Source organism: Chanodichthys erythropterus, chromosome 3 (genome assembly GCF_024489055.1).
Source record: "Chanodichthys erythropterus isolate Z2021 chromosome 3, ASM2448905v1, whole genome shotgun sequence".
Taxonomy (NCBI): Eukaryota; Metazoa; Chordata; class Actinopteri; order Cypriniformes; family Xenocyprididae; genus Chanodichthys; species Chanodichthys erythropterus.
This window is the reverse complement of record NC_090223.1, coordinates 23,266,463-23,284,379: the sequence shown is the minus strand read 5'-3', so window position 1 is coordinate 23,284,379 and position 17,917 is coordinate 23,266,463. Positions and strand designations below refer to the sequence as shown.

The 17,917-nt window shown below is 35.8% G+C and overlaps 1 protein-coding gene across 1 annotated transcript; it reads right to left on the bottom strand.

Annotated features, from left to right (window-relative positions):
• Positions 1 to 8,371: 8,371 nt before the first annotated feature.
• tnfsf14 (TNF superfamily member 14) lies at positions 8,372 to 12,917 on the bottom strand. Its single transcript, XM_067372149.1, has 4 exons — positions 12,291 to 12,917; positions 9,285 to 9,324; positions 9,065 to 9,133; positions 8,372 to 8,888 (listed from the first exon to the last, which is right to left on the bottom strand). Exons 1-4 carry the CDS (start codon positions 12,492 to 12,494, stop codon positions 8,509 to 8,511), a joined length of 693 nt encoding a protein of 230 aa, XP_067228250.1. The 5' UTR covers positions 12,495 to 12,917; the 3' UTR covers positions 8,372 to 8,508.
• Between the last annotated feature and the right edge of the window lie 5,000 nt (positions 12,918 to 17,917).

The following is a 17,917-nucleotide window of genomic DNA, read 5'->3' as shown; positions in this document are numbered from 1 at the left end:
GTTGAGATTCGCCTGTTCTTCGAAGGTCTTTTAAACAAATGAGATTTATATAAGAAGGAAACAGTGGAGTTTGAGACTCACTGTATGTCATTTCCATGTACTGAACTCTTGTTATTCAACTATGCCAATATAAATTCAATATTTAATTCTAGGGCACCTTTAAAAAAAGATTCAAAAATTCAAAATTCTGGTTTAAACAGTAATATAAATATTAATTTAAATTTACTGATTGAAATTTTCTGAGCTCAAATAATATTGACTTTATGACATGGTCTTTGCAGTCCTATGCTTAAATAATAATGCTGCATAGGCTACAGATGGGGATTAAAAGAGCAGTGGCTCACATCCCGTCTTTCCTGAGTGGGTGTTCCTCTTTTTTTCATATTTTCATGACGCCGTTCCCGCTGAATCGGAAAAGGGCAATCACGCTAGATATTAGCCACTAATAGGTCCATGATGCTAATTTTACAGCCCACTCTTGTCAAATTCAGCCGTTATCCACCTCCACAGAATGAGGGAGATAGTGCAGAAGCATTTCCGCTGCCTGCGCTTTTGTTGCTGAGGGGAATCTCACATTTTCAGTGAAGTCACCTGGCCCTTCTCACGATCTTTGTTTTCATGAGATCTCTTTCCAAACTTCTATTTCACACCTCATGTCGCTGAAAATGAAATTGAAATATGCTAATTTGATGTTCTTGCCTCTTGTTTTGATCGCTGGTGTACAGAGGAAAATATCTCTTAGTATTCATTTCACACATTTCATTTTCCTTTATTGGAACCGTCTCATTCGCTTCTCTCTCGAACAATAACACAGCAATGCATGTCTGTCAGATCACAGACAATAGGCGGGTCACTTCAGCAGCTCCCAAACCTCAGCAGCAGGTGGCGCTGTTTTACTTACTGAATAACACTGAGAGCCGTTGAACTTCTGTCAGAGGAATGCGCTGTGCAGTCCTTCATAAATAATAATAATAATAATAATAAACTTTATTTTATAGACCGCCTTTAAAAGCTTCTCAAGGTGTTGATAAAAAATAAACAGTGCACAATAAATAAAAAAATAAATAAACATCAACAAGCAAATGCTAGTTTTTAAAAAAAAAATATGTATTAAAGGATTAGTTCACTTTCAAAAAAAATTTTCCTGATAATTTACTCACCCCCATGTCATCCAAGATGTCCATGTCTTTCTTTCTTCAGTCGAAAAGAAATTAAGGTTTTTGATGAAAACATTCCAGGATTATTCTCCATATAGTGGACTCCAATGGCCTCCAGACGGTTGAAGGTCAAAATTACAGTTTCAGTGCAGCTTTAAAACATTCTACACGATACCAGATGAGTAATTTTTTCCATAAGTAGAATAGGGAAGGCGTAGGACATACAGCGTAAGCTTTTTGAAGAATACGGAAATGCGGTTTTGGTGGCAGCACTTGGAAGGCAATCATTTGTTTATATAAAGCATTTACATTTTTTTCAAAAATGACCGATCGTTTCGCTAGATAAGACCCTTATTCCTCGTCTGGTGTCGTTTAAAGCCCTTTGAAGCTGCACTGAAACTGTAATTTTGACCTTCAACCGTTTGGGCTCCATTGAAGTCCACTATATGGAGAAAAATCCTGGAATGTTTTCATCAAAAACCTTCATTTCTTTTCGACCGATGAAAGAAAGACATGAACATCTTGGATGACATGGGGGTGAGTAAATTATCAGGAAAAGTTTATTTGAAAGTGGACTAATCCTTTAAGTTGAACTTTAAATGTGTCATAGGTATGAGCTTCCCTAAGTTCAAGAGGAAGAGAGTTCCAAAGGGCAGGAACATAGACAGAAAAAGCCCTGCCATCCATAGATCTTGAGCAGGTTTGTGGAACAGTCAACAAATTGAGGAGCGCAGTTTGCGATTTGGAGTGTAAGGAAATGACAATGCAGATAAATAAAGAGGAGCCAAGCCTTGTAATGCTCTGTATGTCAGCATCATAATTTTAAAACCTGACCGGGAACCAGTGTAAGGACTTCAAAAGAGGAGTAATATGATTTCATGTCCTAGTCCTAGTCAGGATCCTGGCAGCTGAGTTTTGTACATACTGGAGCTTAGGTGTGAATATAGAAAGAGCGTTACAGTAATCTATCCAAGAGAAATTGAATGAGTTTATACATTTTTCAGCTACAGAGATGTGAAAAAGGATGCTTTGACAGTCCTCTGTACAAAAGAATCAAATGTAAGACTGGCATCAAAAATAACTCCAAGGTTCCTCATTTACTTTGAGTCTTCCTCAGACAGAGTCAGTGAACCAGCTTTGAAAATGTAATGACTGGAACCTATAAGTTCGGTTTTACCTCTGTTCAGGCAGGGAAAATTATTATTCATCCATGTTTTTTCTTAGAAATACAGTCAGAAACATCAAGGTTTTCACCAGATTTTGAATGTATATACAGCGCCCTCCACAAATATTGGCACCCTTAGTAAATATGAGCAAGGGTGGCTATGAAAATAAATCTGATTTTTCATTAAAAAAATTCACAAAATTCTAACCTATCATTTATTTAAAACAATTGAAAGTGGAGGGAAACTCACATTATGAAATAAATGTTTCTCTAGTTCACGTTGTCCACAATTATTAGCACCAAATTATTGCAACGTCCCTTCCCAAGATATCTATAATGCCTAACGAGTTTGGAGAACACCTGAGAAGAGATCAGAGACCATTCCTTTATACAGAATCTCTCAAGATCCTTCAGATTCCAGCTCCATGTTGGTGCTTCTTCTCTTCAGTTCACGCCACTCATTTTCTTTAGGGTTCAGGTCAGGGGACTGGGAAGACCATGGCAGAAGCTTCATTTTGTGCTCAGCGACACATTTTTGTTTTGATTTTGATGTTTGTTTTGGATCATTGTCCTAATGGACGATCCAACCACGACCTATTATTGGATTTCTAGCAGAAGCGGTCAGGTTTTGATTTTTTATCTGTTGGTATTTGATAGAATCCATGATGTCATGTATCTGAACAAGATGTCCAGGACCTCCAGCAGAAAAATAGGCCCACAACATTAAAGATCCAGCAGTATATTTAACCGAGGGCATGGGGTACTTTTTATCCATGTGTGCACCAAACCCATCTGGTGGGTTTCCTGCCAAAAAGCTCTTTAGATTCATCTGACCATAGAAGCCGGTCCCTTTTGAAGTTCCAGTCTTGTCTGACAACTGAATATGCTGGAGATTGTTTCTGGATGAGAGCAGAGGATTTTTCTTGAAACCCTCCCAAACAACTTGTGGGGATGTAGGTGCTGTTTGATAATTTTTTTTAGGCTTTCTGAGACTCAAGACTCAACTAATCTCTGCAATTCTCCAGCTGTGATCCTTGGAGAGTCTTTGTCCACTCAAACTTTCCTCCTCATCACGCATTAGGACGATTTAGACACTTGTCTTCTTCCAGGCAGATTTGTAACATCTTTAGTTGATTAGAACTTCTCAATTATTGCCCTGATAGTGGAAATGGGGATTTTCTATGCTTTAGCTTTTTTTCTTATAGCCACTTTCTATTTTGTGAAGCTCGACAATCTTTTGCTGCACATCAGAACTATATTCTTTGGTTTTTCTCATTGTGATGAATGATTAAGGGAATTTGGCCTTTGTGTTTCCTCATGTTTGTACTCCTGTGAAACAGGAAGTCATGGCTGGACAATTTAATGTTCATGATCACCCTGGTGTGCTAAAAAATGTAAATATGAATGGGAATATACTTCAGAGATATTTTACTCATAAGATTTTTCTAGGGGTGCCAATAATTGTGGCCAACATGTATTGGAGAAAATCATTTATTTCATAATGTGAGTTTCCCCCCACTTTCAATTGTTTTACTTCAATGAAAGGTTCGATTTTTGTGAAATTTTTGAATGAAAGATCAAAAGGATAAACAATGCAGATTTATTTTCACAGCCGCCTTTGCTCATATTTACTAAGGGTGCCAATAATTGTGGAGGGCGCTGTAGATCTGGGTGTCGTCAGCACAAAAGTGATAGTGGAAGTCAAGCGATCGCAACAGATGCAACAAGTGGTGATAAATAAATATTGAAAAGTAAAGGGCCTAAAACTGAGCCCTGAGGAACACCAGTGAGTACAGAGCTAATGTCAGACCTGTATCCACCCACAGAAAGAAAAAAAAAACTGAGAATGGTCAGTATTAAACCAGTTTAAAACCAGACACAAAGGCAGGTGAGATTCAAACGTTTCTGTTTTTCGAAAGGCCCAATCCACCTATTTATTTTTTCTCATCCAAATTGTGTTATTGATCAAAATAACTTCCCCTCCCTCTTGAAGCGACAGCTCTTCTCTTCTCTGATGATGTGTTTACTGGCGTGAGGGCGGGACAACCTGTCACTCACATGAGATCAACCAATAGCAAACCACAACGAGCTTATCAATTCTAGATGAGCAAAATCAAGTCTCGCGCAACTTTCTTTTTTTTTTTTTTTCTCGTTCTCATTTTCCCTTTCAGTTGTATTGTGGTGATCTTCTAAAAACTTATTATAGCTTAGTGCGGTCAATAGACTGAAAGGGATAGTTCACACAAAAATTTAAATTCTGTGATTTTCACAATGATTCTCACAAAAATGAAAATCATTTACTCACCCTCAAGTTTCAAACCTGTATGAATTTATTTGTTCTGCTGTACACAAAGGAAGATATTTGGAAGAATGTTTGTAACCAAGCAGATCTCGCCCTCCGTGTTTTTTTTCCTACTATGGTAGTCAATGATTCGGATCTTCCCATCCGCTGCAGCTCTCAAATCTCAATCTTCTGAAGCTGGGATGTAACATTCACACAAGAACTGCTGACATTTATGTATTTTATACATATAATAACAGAGATGAATTCCCTTAAGAGATTCAGTTGTTGTTCGGTAAAACAATGGTGACAAAGATTTGTAACTTGATATGGAATTTAAATTTAATTTCAACATGAGTAATCAATGTTTTGCAAATGCAAAAGCAATTTTCATACTAGCCCTGAAATCAGCAACACTTCTGATCTTAATCTTCGATCTATGAGAAGCAGAATCTCTTCACACGCTTTACTGATACTATATAGTGGAAATTAAAAGGGCAGGAAAATCCAACCAAATAACTTTCAGTTTCACCCCACCAAAACAGGAGAAAAACTATATATGCTAATGTGAACACGCACACACACACACACACACAAAGACCTTCCCATATAAAATCAGTACAAAATCAGGACATCAAAGCATCAACTATCCAACGCATGTATTGACTACATGAAACCACTCATTCTCTTTTCTGAAAGCGATAATGTCATGAAAGTTTGGGCCTACCAATTCATTTTGTCTAAATGTGCTGCTGCTGCTGTGTTGGTTGGAATCTTCCACCGAGCTCTTTAGAGAAGCTTCAGTCTTTAGACAGACAGATCTGAGTCAGCGAAACAGCCGTTCTCATACCTGTGTTTGCGGATAGCGTCCCCCACCCCCCATTTCCTCTGTAGTTTACTAGCTCTGCTAAGAATACACAACAGCGTGGGCGTTCACAAAGAAAACTTCTTAGAATAAGATAAAATAAAGAGGGACTTGATTCAAACGATAAGCACATCCGATGTGTGCAATGGACAATGAACCAAGCGTTTCTCCAAACTGAAGTCCTTGAAATGTTTTTTTTTTGCGGTGGCGGGCTGATGTCATCCGACACGTGTGATGAACAGGTAGCATCTCAACAGACAAATGACTAACATCTCTCCACACCAAGGAGGTTGGAAGACAAGATGAGTCAGAAAAACTGCACGAATGAGTTTAAAATTAAACTTGCAGTTAAAGCAAGATTCACAAAAGAAAGTGTCACTACTGTAAATGAGCAGAAAAGGTCAAACCACGGCATTGCCAATCCTCACTCAAATGACTAATCAAGAGATGTTTGTTAAATAACAGCATGTAATGATGACTTAGAACGGACTGAGGTTTGTCACAACTTTATTTCGAGTAAAAAAACATGCATTCAAAATAAACATTCATTTTGACAAAGTTTTGTGCTGCTGATGTACAGAGCAAAATAAATTATACATGTGCCTCTTATGCCTAATATGATATATAAAGGGGTCCAAAAGTTTGAAATGATTAGGGAAATGAAATGCAATGGAGTATATCTGTGGGAGTCAATGCTGCTGTATCAGGATGCTCAAACAAACAGAGCAAGTGTTTACTATGATTATTACAAAATTACACACTTTAAAGTCGGCATGAAATGGAAATTCACCCTATCAATGCATGTTGTAAATGTTATTGTGAACGTTAAATTTGTCTGTTTTGTTTTTTTGACCTTGTTTAATCAAAGTGTTGTAACTCGACCTTCAGGTTTACGTTTTGGCGATTTGGTGGCTAAGTCATATGAGTTCGTATGATTCATTTCATACCTTTTCGTACAATCTGCTTGTGGTTGGGTTTAGAGGTAGACTTAGGAAAGTTAAACGTAAGTTAGAGCTTTTTGGACGTACGTCGAATGCGTATGGCTGTCGCGCCGAAAGCTTGTTATTTTACTTTAGAAAGTTTTAAATAAGGATATTTGTCTTACAAAAACGCATCGTTTCACTTCAGAAGGCCTTTATTATCCCCCTGGATTCGTGCGGATTCATTTTTTCATGGATGGATGCATTTTTCTTGTCTTCAAAATTTGGCCACCCATTCACAACATTGTAAACATTGGAGGACTAAGGATATTTTTAAATATATCTATGATTGTGTTCATCTGAAAGAAGACAGAGTGAGTAAATCATGTTATAATTTTCATTTTTGGGTGAACTATCCTTTTAAGGGCGGACCTTCATGTTTTTTTCTGAAACTTGTACGAATTTATACAAAATCGCCACCACGTAAAAAAGTTACATTTTCCTGTAATATGCAGAACTTCGCCAATCATTTAGACCACTTAGGGTACGTTTACACAACAGCGATGTACTAAAAACTATAAAGTTTTTCCTTCGCATTTTTCACGTACAGACAACACCATTGTCCAAACAATCCTCGTTAGCACGGATCCGTGAAAACGATTAAATACATTGTACTGTACTATGCATTCCAGGCCAGTAGTTGGCGATCTCACTCTGTAAAGAAACACTATGACTGAGCATGCAATACACATGGGCTGGATGCCACCGTTTTACAAATTCGAGTTTTTGTAGTTTACACGGAGACGATAACGGTACTGTTTTCAAAAACTTGAAATACGTTTTCAAAAATTTGCGTTTTCAGGATGCCAAAACGCTGCTTTCGTGTAAATGGATAGCCAAAACGCCAAAACCCCTGCCCTAATTTTATCTTTTTCGATAAAAATCTTCCATTTCATTTCGACTTCAAAGTAAAAAAAAAAAAAAATCACATTTTCAATGTAGTCTTAGACTTTTGGACCCTACTGTATGAAAGAAATATCTTCAAATAATTACATACAATTTAATTAAATATTTATTTGAAAATTTTAATTTTAAAAAGTAAAAAAAAAGTATTTAAGATGTGCAAAGCAACGTACAAAAGGAGCTGGGATATATTGCAGTAGAATTATTTTACATCTTTAGCAAATTAAAGGTGCAACAATAATAATAATAAAATCATGTTCATCTTCCTAAACAATTATTATCACAGCTGTTCTGAATTTCTGCAGATACTTGTTGCTGAGGAGCCATGATCTGATGATATTTCTTAGTTATTATTAACCAAAGCCTGCATTACATTCAAATTCACAAAGCAATTTATGCTAAACGTGCCACACAAACTATAAAGATCAAACTGAAATAATCAGAGATGTTTTTAAAAAATATATTTCTGCCGCTCTTTTCTAATGTTGAGAGTCTTCAAAGAGATCTGCAGAGCGGCAGGTGCTACACACTGACAGAAACATTACAGGCTTTGAAACTTATTTAACTTTTTTTTACATTTTACTCTTATTGTTAGTCCTTTTTATGCATTTAAAAATATATTAAAAAAAATATTTATAGAAATAATAGCATCTATATTGAGTATATTGAACTTTGAACAGAAAAGTTTGATTCCTTCTGATATGACCCCTCACATGTACTGTTAATTTCATAATTCATTAATTTGGCATGTCTAACTTGTTTTCAGGTGGAAAATTTAGTTTGTACACTTTTAAAGGAAAAATAAATATAAAACCATAATCGCATCTAACACAAGTTTGTGTTTACATAATATATATGTGTGTGTGTATGTACACCCTATATACATATATATATATATATATATATATATATATATATATATATATATATATATATATATATATATATATATATATATATATATATATATATATATATATATATATATATATATATATAATTATACACACACATATTTTATGTAAACACAAACTGTTAGATGTTAGATGCGATTAATCGCTACTAATCGATTTGACAACACTAAAAAAATTATATAATTTCCATCAAATCTAGTTTTTTCTGAGATTGTTTGGTAACAGTGTGAGTCCAGATTTAATCTAAACCATGAACACACCAAAGTAGTTCTCAGCAGAATTGGACAACACAAGTGTACAATTTTTCACCATGACAAAGAGAGCATCATCTTTGTAGAGATGAAATATGCCGCTGAGGTAGCTGTTGTCTGTGATGTCTGGCCTCGGGGGTTTAGGACGATACCTGGATGACTGCAGAAGCAGAATCGCATCCCCTGTATACCGAGGTGTGACCCGGAGGACAGAGTGGGTGCATGTGATTCTGTTGTCATGGAAGTTGACCTTAGAGTAGACGGAATAATATCCCTCTCTCTCTATGATGAGTTTTTCCTCATTGCATTTGACATGGTGAAGGATGGATTCATGATTCCACTGCATGACTCCATTAACTGGTTTCTTACTAGCTATAGAGGAGAGGACAGCATGAGAGTCATGTACATTAGCACTCAAATGTGTGACTGACTTAATTTATGTGATCCCATGAATGATAAATGTCTTATTATTTCTTAAATTCTTATTTAAAGTTTTGTTTGTTTGGTGAATTGCAGTGGATCGTGAAGTAAACTTATGGTGAACTTACTTGTCAGTTGTGCCATTGGTTTTGACGGCTTCATTTCTCCGAGCTGTCTGGATTTGCTGGGTGTGCCATCTGAAAAAACAAAACAATTACCATAGATTTAAGTGCAATCTGATATTCTTCATATTCCATGTTAACTTACAATTAAAAATGCAAAACAATGTTGTTTACAGTAACAGATCACAGTAAACTTGGCAATACAGACTAGTTAAGTGATCTTTACCTTGTTTTCTCATGGCAGTCTGCGGTTCATTTGGAGGGGTCTGAAAGGAGAACCATACATTTATAAATTCATCTTTAGTCTATGAGTTTTCAAATGCCTTGGGTGAAAACACCTCAGAAAAAAGTACAATGACATATAATGGGCTGCTGCTGCATCTATTGTGTTTAAATAGCAGTTTATTTAATGAAAAATAACATCAGTTCATAAGCATCACCTCTATACATTTTTTTTAACCAGATTACACACGTACGTCTCCAAGATCTGGAAAACATCTGTTGTGTACAAACATCTGATAAACATCTTTTAAAAAGCAGTGTTACATACATTCAAAATTATAAACATCTTTAAGACGTCTTCTAAATGCCTAGATATAACATCTGACATCCCACACTTACATCTGCAAGACGTCTATTAAAGATCACTTTATCTGGAAAGCATCTGCTGTTTAAAATATCTGGTAGACGTCAATTTTCTAAATATCTATTTGACGCCTGACAGAAAACCTCCTATAGACGTATTGCAAATGAGCAAACGTCTTCCAGATGTAAACACACACATCAAATAGACGTCTTGTGTGTATGTGTGCTATCAGGGATATTGCAGAGCAAATACTCTAATAAACACATCATTTCAGATGAAAACAAACACAACAGAGATATCTCTGAGATGTATGAGTGCCAGAAGGGTATAATGCTTCATATTTAACTACCTTTAACATTTTTATTAAACAGTGGGCATTTATTTGGCACAAACAAAATCAGGATTTTAGTATTAAAGTCAGCATGAAATGAAACTTCACCCTGTTTTCTAAATTTATGTGATAGATCTTATTGTGAATAATTCATCATATTTTAGTGTAAAAAAAATGACCCCATAGTTGTTGTTTTTTTTACTAAAATATCATAACTGGATCTTCCAGTGAAATTATTTAGTCTACTTAAACGTTCATCTGCCTTCATCTGCCACTTTTGAGAGCAATGTCCACATTTTAAAATCCAATCAACATGCATTGCATAAGCAAGTCGTTACACTCGGATGTATGTGACCATACGAAAGAAAAGATCGGTCGCTACTTCCGTTTCATCGCGACTTACTGGAACACATTTTAAACTATATACAACTTTTCATTTTACTTATTTAGTTTTTACACATTAATTTAAATGATCTCATACGGCGTATGAAAACATTATTGTTTTACAAAATAAAATGCTGTACAGATTCTGAATGCTTCTGAGACTTTGAAACAATTGAAACAAACCGCCTGAACTGACTTCCCAACATTTCTTAAGAACTTAGGACATTATTAAAAAGAGCAGTCTTTATGTTCGCTCGGTTGTAGTGTACAAGAAATATTGTGCTTAAACACCCACTGTAAAAAATTATTTTCATGATTTGAAAAATAACATAACATTTTGAGTCTGTTGATTAAACCACTCACCTTCATTGTATTAACTCAATTCATTGTATTACATTTCAATGAACTCAAAATTTTAAGGCAATCAGGTAACTTTTTATGTTAAACCAACAATTCTTTTTTACAGTGCAGTGATGTACATTATCAAGCACTGCTAATGCGTAAACCAAAAATGTGAGTAGGATGGTTACTTGAATTTTTTTTTATCAAAGAATTACAAGTCTTGACATTCAATCATTTTAGTTCCTCTAGTTAACTTTATATGTGTCATACCGCTCAGATCAGATAACGCTGTTGCAGGTTGGTTAAGACCCATTTCTCATAGCTGTGTGTTAGTTAGGCCAGGGGTTAGGTCAGGTAACCACAGCACGACATGTGGTTTGAGTAACGGTAGGTCTGTCCAGCTACTTTTCTGCAAACTTCATGTAGAGGGAGGAGCCTGACCGAAACACTGCAATCTATACAGTATATAAATACTTGTACATAAGGCTGAAAGTGTAAGTAACTTTGCAAATACATGTCAACTATAGCAGTCAGTTGAGTATTAGTAAACTGTCTGCCAATTTATTAGTAGACTATCTACACTTTATTTATAACCCGAACCCTAACCAAACAGTTTACTAATACTCTAATGAGAGTTAGTTGACATGTAGTTCCAAAGTTACTTACATTTAAGTGGACTATATTTTGATCAGCTATATTTGATAAAAAATACAGTAAAACATGATTATATTGTGAAATATTCTATTGTAATATATTGTAAAATGTAATTTAGTCCAGTCTTCAGTGTCACATGATCATTCAGAAATCATTCTAATATGCTGATTTGCCGCTCAAGAAACATTTCTTATTTTTATCAATGTTGAAAACAGTTGTGCTGCTTTATATTTTTGTGGAAGCCGCAATATATTTTTTCGCCATGATTATCTGATGAATAGAAAGTTCAAAAGAACATCATTTATATGAAATTAAATATATGTGACCCTGGACCACAAAACCAGTCAAAAGCTGAATAAATAAGCTTTCCATTGATGTATGGTTTGTTAGAATAGGACAATATTTGGCCAAGATACAACTATTCTATTATATGACAAAATCACCTTTAAAGTTGTCCAAATGAAGTCCTTAGCAATGCGTATTTACTCACTAAAATATTTTATATATATATATATATATATATATATATATATATATATATATATATATATATACGGTAGAAAATTTACAAAATATCTTTACGCAACATGATCTTTACTTAATATCCTAATGACTTTTGGCATAAAAGAAAAATCAGTAATTTTGACCCATACAATGTATTGTTGGCTATTGCTACAAATATACACGTGCGACTTGTGACTAGTTTTGTGGTCCAGAGTTACATATATATTATTTACAAAAATCCTGTTTAATTGTAGTTCTACATCATTTCAATCTTGTTGTTTCAGATAAATAAATGTTTCTAACAAACCAAAATGATAAGCTAAATAACATTATCCGAAAGAAAATCAGGAAGCTGAAATAAACCCCCAGATAGGTCTGAGATGAACAGATAGTGTTGATGCTGAATGAAAGTTGGACTGGATGGTACTTACAGGCTGGTCTTTGGCTGAGTACAGACTGTAGATGAAACAAGCTTCCACGGTCATTCCACACAGAGCCACAACGACCAGGACCACCAGCAGCATCTGGATCCCATTCTGTCGCTGCCTATAGGCTGGTTTGGGAGGCAGCGGAGGGGGTCTCGTGGGGCTGTCCACCACAAACACTGAAGGATACGAAATTTTACCTGGAGCCATGTGCGCACCGTCTCTGGCCACGTTATAGATGACAAATGCACATCCAGTTAGGTGTGACAAGACCCACTGTAACGCAGTAAGAGTGAGACCCGCTGTAAGAGCGAGAGATAACCATCACTCAAGCCCACAGGTGGGCGGACGATGCATAAAAGCGCACTCCAGCGGGGTCAAAAAAAAAAAATCAGACCACTCTCAGTAATGGTTAAAGCATGATCTGCAAGTTCGAGAACTGTGACAAGGACAAAATGCAACATTTAAATCTAATTTGGTTTCAAAACGAGCCTCAATGATCAAAAGCAGATTTTTTTGTCTTTCAGAATCTTACTAATTCCATTTGGGTCTGAGTAGGTTGGAAGTGGAATATGCATAAATGGGATTTAACAAAGACACAAAAGCCTACACATGCAAGCACATGCATTTTCATGGCCATGCAACTGGCCCACCTATTCACACCTTCCTCTCTCCTGTGCATCAGCTCTCAGCCACAGCTTCCCGTCCTACATACAACACACACACACACCTCTTAACTGTTTAACCCTTACACTGTGTTGAAAACGATGCACACATTTGATAACCCTGATCAAAAATGACAGGCCTTTTAAAAATAGCTTGTTAATTGCTCGTTATGCTATATTGTCATCAAATTTTGGATTCAATGTTTTTGTCAACAGGTTTTTCTTTTTGGAACAGATCGATCGTAGGCCCCATTGATCTGAGTTTATGCACCTCAGTTTTTGAGTGAAAAAAGCATTATTTGAGGATAATGTTGTTAATATTCAACAAAATATGGAGAGACATTGCACTGTTAATGTTTAAGGAAGTTGTTTTGAAATGCTATTATTTTGCACAAAAGTCAATGTGTGGTGTTTCTGATCAAAAATGACTGGCCAACAAAAAATAGCTTATAAATCTCTCATAATGCTATATTATCAGCAAATATGCTGTTTTGTTTTTTCAGTTAGGACAGGCTTTGTATTTATTTTTGAAACTGATTGATCGTAGGCCTCATTGATCTGAGCTTAAATATCCTAATTGAACTAAGGCTTAATCCTGGTTTAGGCTAAGCACTGTCTGTGAAACCAGGCCTAAATGTTTCAATCTCCCCCATTTATTTTCAATGGATGGTCATTTTTTACAAATATAAGCTCAGAACAATGAGGCCTACAATCAGTCAGTTTCAAAAAATAAATACAAAACCTGGTGATAATATAGCATAAGGAGTGATTTGCAAGCAGTTATTTTGTAGGTTGGTCATTTTTGACTGGGAATACCACAAGTGTAACAAGTAAAATCCCCAAAAAGTATACAAAAATATCCCAAAAAAATTTGGAAAGTAGTCATACCCTGTGTGAGCAATGTCAGTAAGTTGATGTGATAAGATTAACTAACATTTTCAGGGTTAAGTAACATGGCTGTAGGAGAAAGACGTTTAAAAACACTCTAAACAAAAACTCCAGAAAGTCATTTTGGAGCAGTAAAACACAATAGTGACGGTCTATGCAGGAGGATGTAATATTTTAGTTTTGTTATAGTAGTGTGCACATGAGAGCAAAAAGGGAAACAATAGTTCAATATAATTAGACCAGTAACCACAAGTAGTTGAGCTGATCTAAAGATAAACGCAAACAGACAGAGAAAGAAAGAGTGAGAGACACATCACAGAGAAAAGAATACTTGTTCATTCCTTACTTAGTATTTGATTTCATGTCTTATGTTGTGACATACCAAACCAACATCAAAGAACTAGTGGTGACTTTGTTGTTGCCTACATCTGTACCAAAAGTTATGCTTGAACACACCACGAAGACTACAGCCAAAGCCAACCAGTGCAATCTGTGCCTACGTGACAGAAACTCTCCATACCAGCATGAAGATTTGAATTAAACCTCTCAATTCATATGGATTACTTTTACAACGTCTCTGTAAATCTTTAAAGCATTCAAATTTTGTATAGACAAAAATGAGAAAATAGTAAAAAACCTTCATTTTTGATTCCAAAGATGAGCAAAAGTCCTATTGTGTAACTCCCTAAGCAAGTAACTAATTGCATTACTTAGTTACTTTTGTGGAAATAATGAGTTTCATTACTTTCGCGTTACTTTTCCTCACCTGGGCTGGGCTTGCTTGTTTGTTTTTTAATAACAAAACCAAAAATAGGTAAATGTAATGACCCTTTACACCAAAAGTGAAATGAATAAGGGCCACACGTACACGGGTATTTTTATAAACAGAGTTTTTCTCCATTTAAAAAAAAATTTTGTCCACATAAAAACGTAAAAAGGCGCTATGAAGCGCTGTCAAAAGCATGCCAAACCAACAGGTGGCAATATAACCCTAACCGTATCTTGGCCAATCGGAAGCCTTCGTCCGCCATTGCCCAGACTTCCTCATGTAAACAAAGGAGATAGCGGCGCACAATCTGACGTCAAACAAAGGAGATAACAGCGCGTACACCGAAGTCACAAGCCAAAATCTCTGGTTTCACCAACGCTATCTCACGATCAATTCGTACGTATTTTTCGAGGTGGCTAATTTGTACGAATTCATACAACCTTAATCATACAAATTCATATGATTTGTCTAAACCCCAGTGACTAGTAGGTTTAGGGGCGGGGTTAGAGGTAGGTCATTTGTACGCATAAAATAAATACGATTTAACAAAAAACATACTAATTCATACATAGAGGTTGTATGAATTCAAACAAATTAGCCACCTCATAAGATACAAACAAATTGCCATGAGATCGGGTTGAAACCGGCTACATGACAACACTGCAATAGGAGTTTGTGAAAATCTTCGCCCTGGAGTTTTCAAAAAGGTTTGGTTTCAGTGACTTGATACTGAATTTCCATGTGGACGAACGGCCAAAACGCATAGAAAAAGCTGCAGTTTTGAAAACAGCCATGTTCATGGCCTAAGCCTCAGGCTGTAAATGCAAATTCACACCTGTACAGTAGAGGGCGCAGCTCAAACAAACGTTTCAGCTGTGCTGCCATCCTGGATTACAGAAAAATATGATGCAGGAGAAGTTTTTTAAATAAAGAAAGAAGGAAGGAAAGAAAGAAAGAAAGAAAGAAAGAAAGAAAGAAAGAAAGAAAGAAAGAAAGAAAGAAAGAAAGAAAGAAAGAAAGAAAGAAAGAAAGAAAGAAAGAAAGAAAGAAAGAAAGAAAGAAAATGTTTGCTTATTATGGTTAAATTGGATCATTGAAGGTCAGCAGCAAAGACATTGGTTAATAAAGTGAGATTAAATACATTAACATATAGTTATGGCATGTTTACATAATATGTTTTTGAATTTACATTTCTTAGTTTTGATTCATTTTGAGGAATACTGAATCTGTTTTAGTGCGAGTGAGATGAGTAAATGCCTGCTAGTTTAGAACTACAATAACCATCAAGTTCACATAACGCCTCTGCACTTCCCCATCATTTCTCTCAACATTGGGACAGGAGTGCTGTCAGTCAATAAATAACAGTTACTTGCGTTACTTGTATGAAAAAGTCAAATATTTTGTTGCAAATTTGCGTTACGTTACTAGTGACTTGAAAAAAAGTACGTGATTACATAAAATACTTCTTATTGGGTGTGTAAATGATGACAATTTTTTTTTTTTTTTTTTTTTTACAAAATTGACAAATTACACCAAAGCAAAGCATACATAAATATCATGATTTGTATAATCTTCAAAATTAGTCCATGTTAGACCCAACTAAAGAAAAATTAGTTTTATGTAGGCTAATCGTTTAATTAAGTTCCCATAACGTTGCAGGCAACAAGGTTACTTTTATTTTATTCTCTTATTATAAACTAAACTAACATTCCCAGAACGTTGCACAAAGGTTTTTACTGCATTACTGTGCTACAGCATTTACTTGGAATGAGACAAAGATCAAAACTTAATCCCCTATGCAATTTACAGCCAAAATGTACAGCCAGACTACGACCTTTCATTCGAGCTCCCTCAAAATGCCCAGAACGTGTGCTAACCTTGCAGTAGAAACACTGAGTCTTACAACAACATTAGAACATGCAAAGTTTGCTGTACTGAGGCGCAACGAGGCACGCGCGCGTTGACGCTCGAATCTTGACGTCGGAACGCAATCGACAAATCAACGAGGCTGTTTGTATGGCAAGCCAAAGTACTCACAAACGCCTGGTCGGACGACTGATTGCACACTGACGCGTCAAAAGCGCGCGTTTTGGCAGCAAAACGCGCGTCCTCGACGTGTGATTTGCGTTAAGAACGCGCGTTCTTAACGCGCGCTTTGGTATCATGGAAAACGCGCGTCAAGAACGCGCGTTTTTGTGTACCTAAACGCGCGTTCTCGACGTGTGATTTGCTATTAACCCTCTGGAGTCTGAGGCTGATTTGGGGCCTGGAGAACTTTTGACATGCCCTGACATTTGTGCTTTTTTCAGTTGTTCATAAACATATTAATGGAAAAAGTGTCATTACACTGTATTCAGCACAAACTAGGCTACAATAATATGTGAGGAACATGTATGTACATGTTTGTGTTTTTGAAGGAATAACATTTATGCGTGGTTGTTGAAAAAACAAAAAACTTAAGTCACTGAAATAAGGCCAAAAAAAGTATAATAAATCTGTGTTCATAAGACTTTAGGGTATTGGAGGTTGTAGACTAGAGTTTTTGCTTCAAAATTATGTAAAAATTATGCTGCCTACTCCTTCATATTTAACAATATATTGATTTAGTTTTTGTAAGACACTTTTTGCCAAGAAACACAGTATGCGAGGAGGCGTGAATCACCACTGAAAATGGGCCATTCTCACCTGAGAAGACAAAAAGAATTGGATAGTAATGAGCTGAAATGACTTGCATATTAATGAGGCATTTCAGTCAGGTAGGCTGTGAAAAAAAACCTTCTGTGATGTCTCAAGCTCATTATGATATATGAAACATACAGAAAAAATATTATTACAATATAAAGTAATGGTTTTATATTATACTTTAAAATATAATGTATTTCTGTGATGCAAAGAGTCTGAATATAGGCTTTTAGTTTAAAAGCATGCACATTTGGAGAAATATTGGATTCTCATATGCTTATGTCAATTTTCTATACAGAGGAGCTATTTTTATTTAATATTCATTGTCATTACTATGAGCGCTGGTGTTTTCAATTCATCCTTGAAGTCGGAGGGCGCTCTGTGCATTTTAGTCCACAAATTCATCTAAAAGAAGAAGAGGCTATTCCATGAATGGAGTTTCCAATACATACAGCAGCAGGAGGGCGCTAAAGAAACAAAAACTCATCTAAACTTCATCTGTAGAAGACAAGTAAACAGGAAGTGCAACTGCATGTCTTCTAGAGATCGCTAACCATGACTTTTACATCCAGATAAACACTTTTCAAGACAATAAATACACGATTGAGATAATAAATGCATGTATTGAC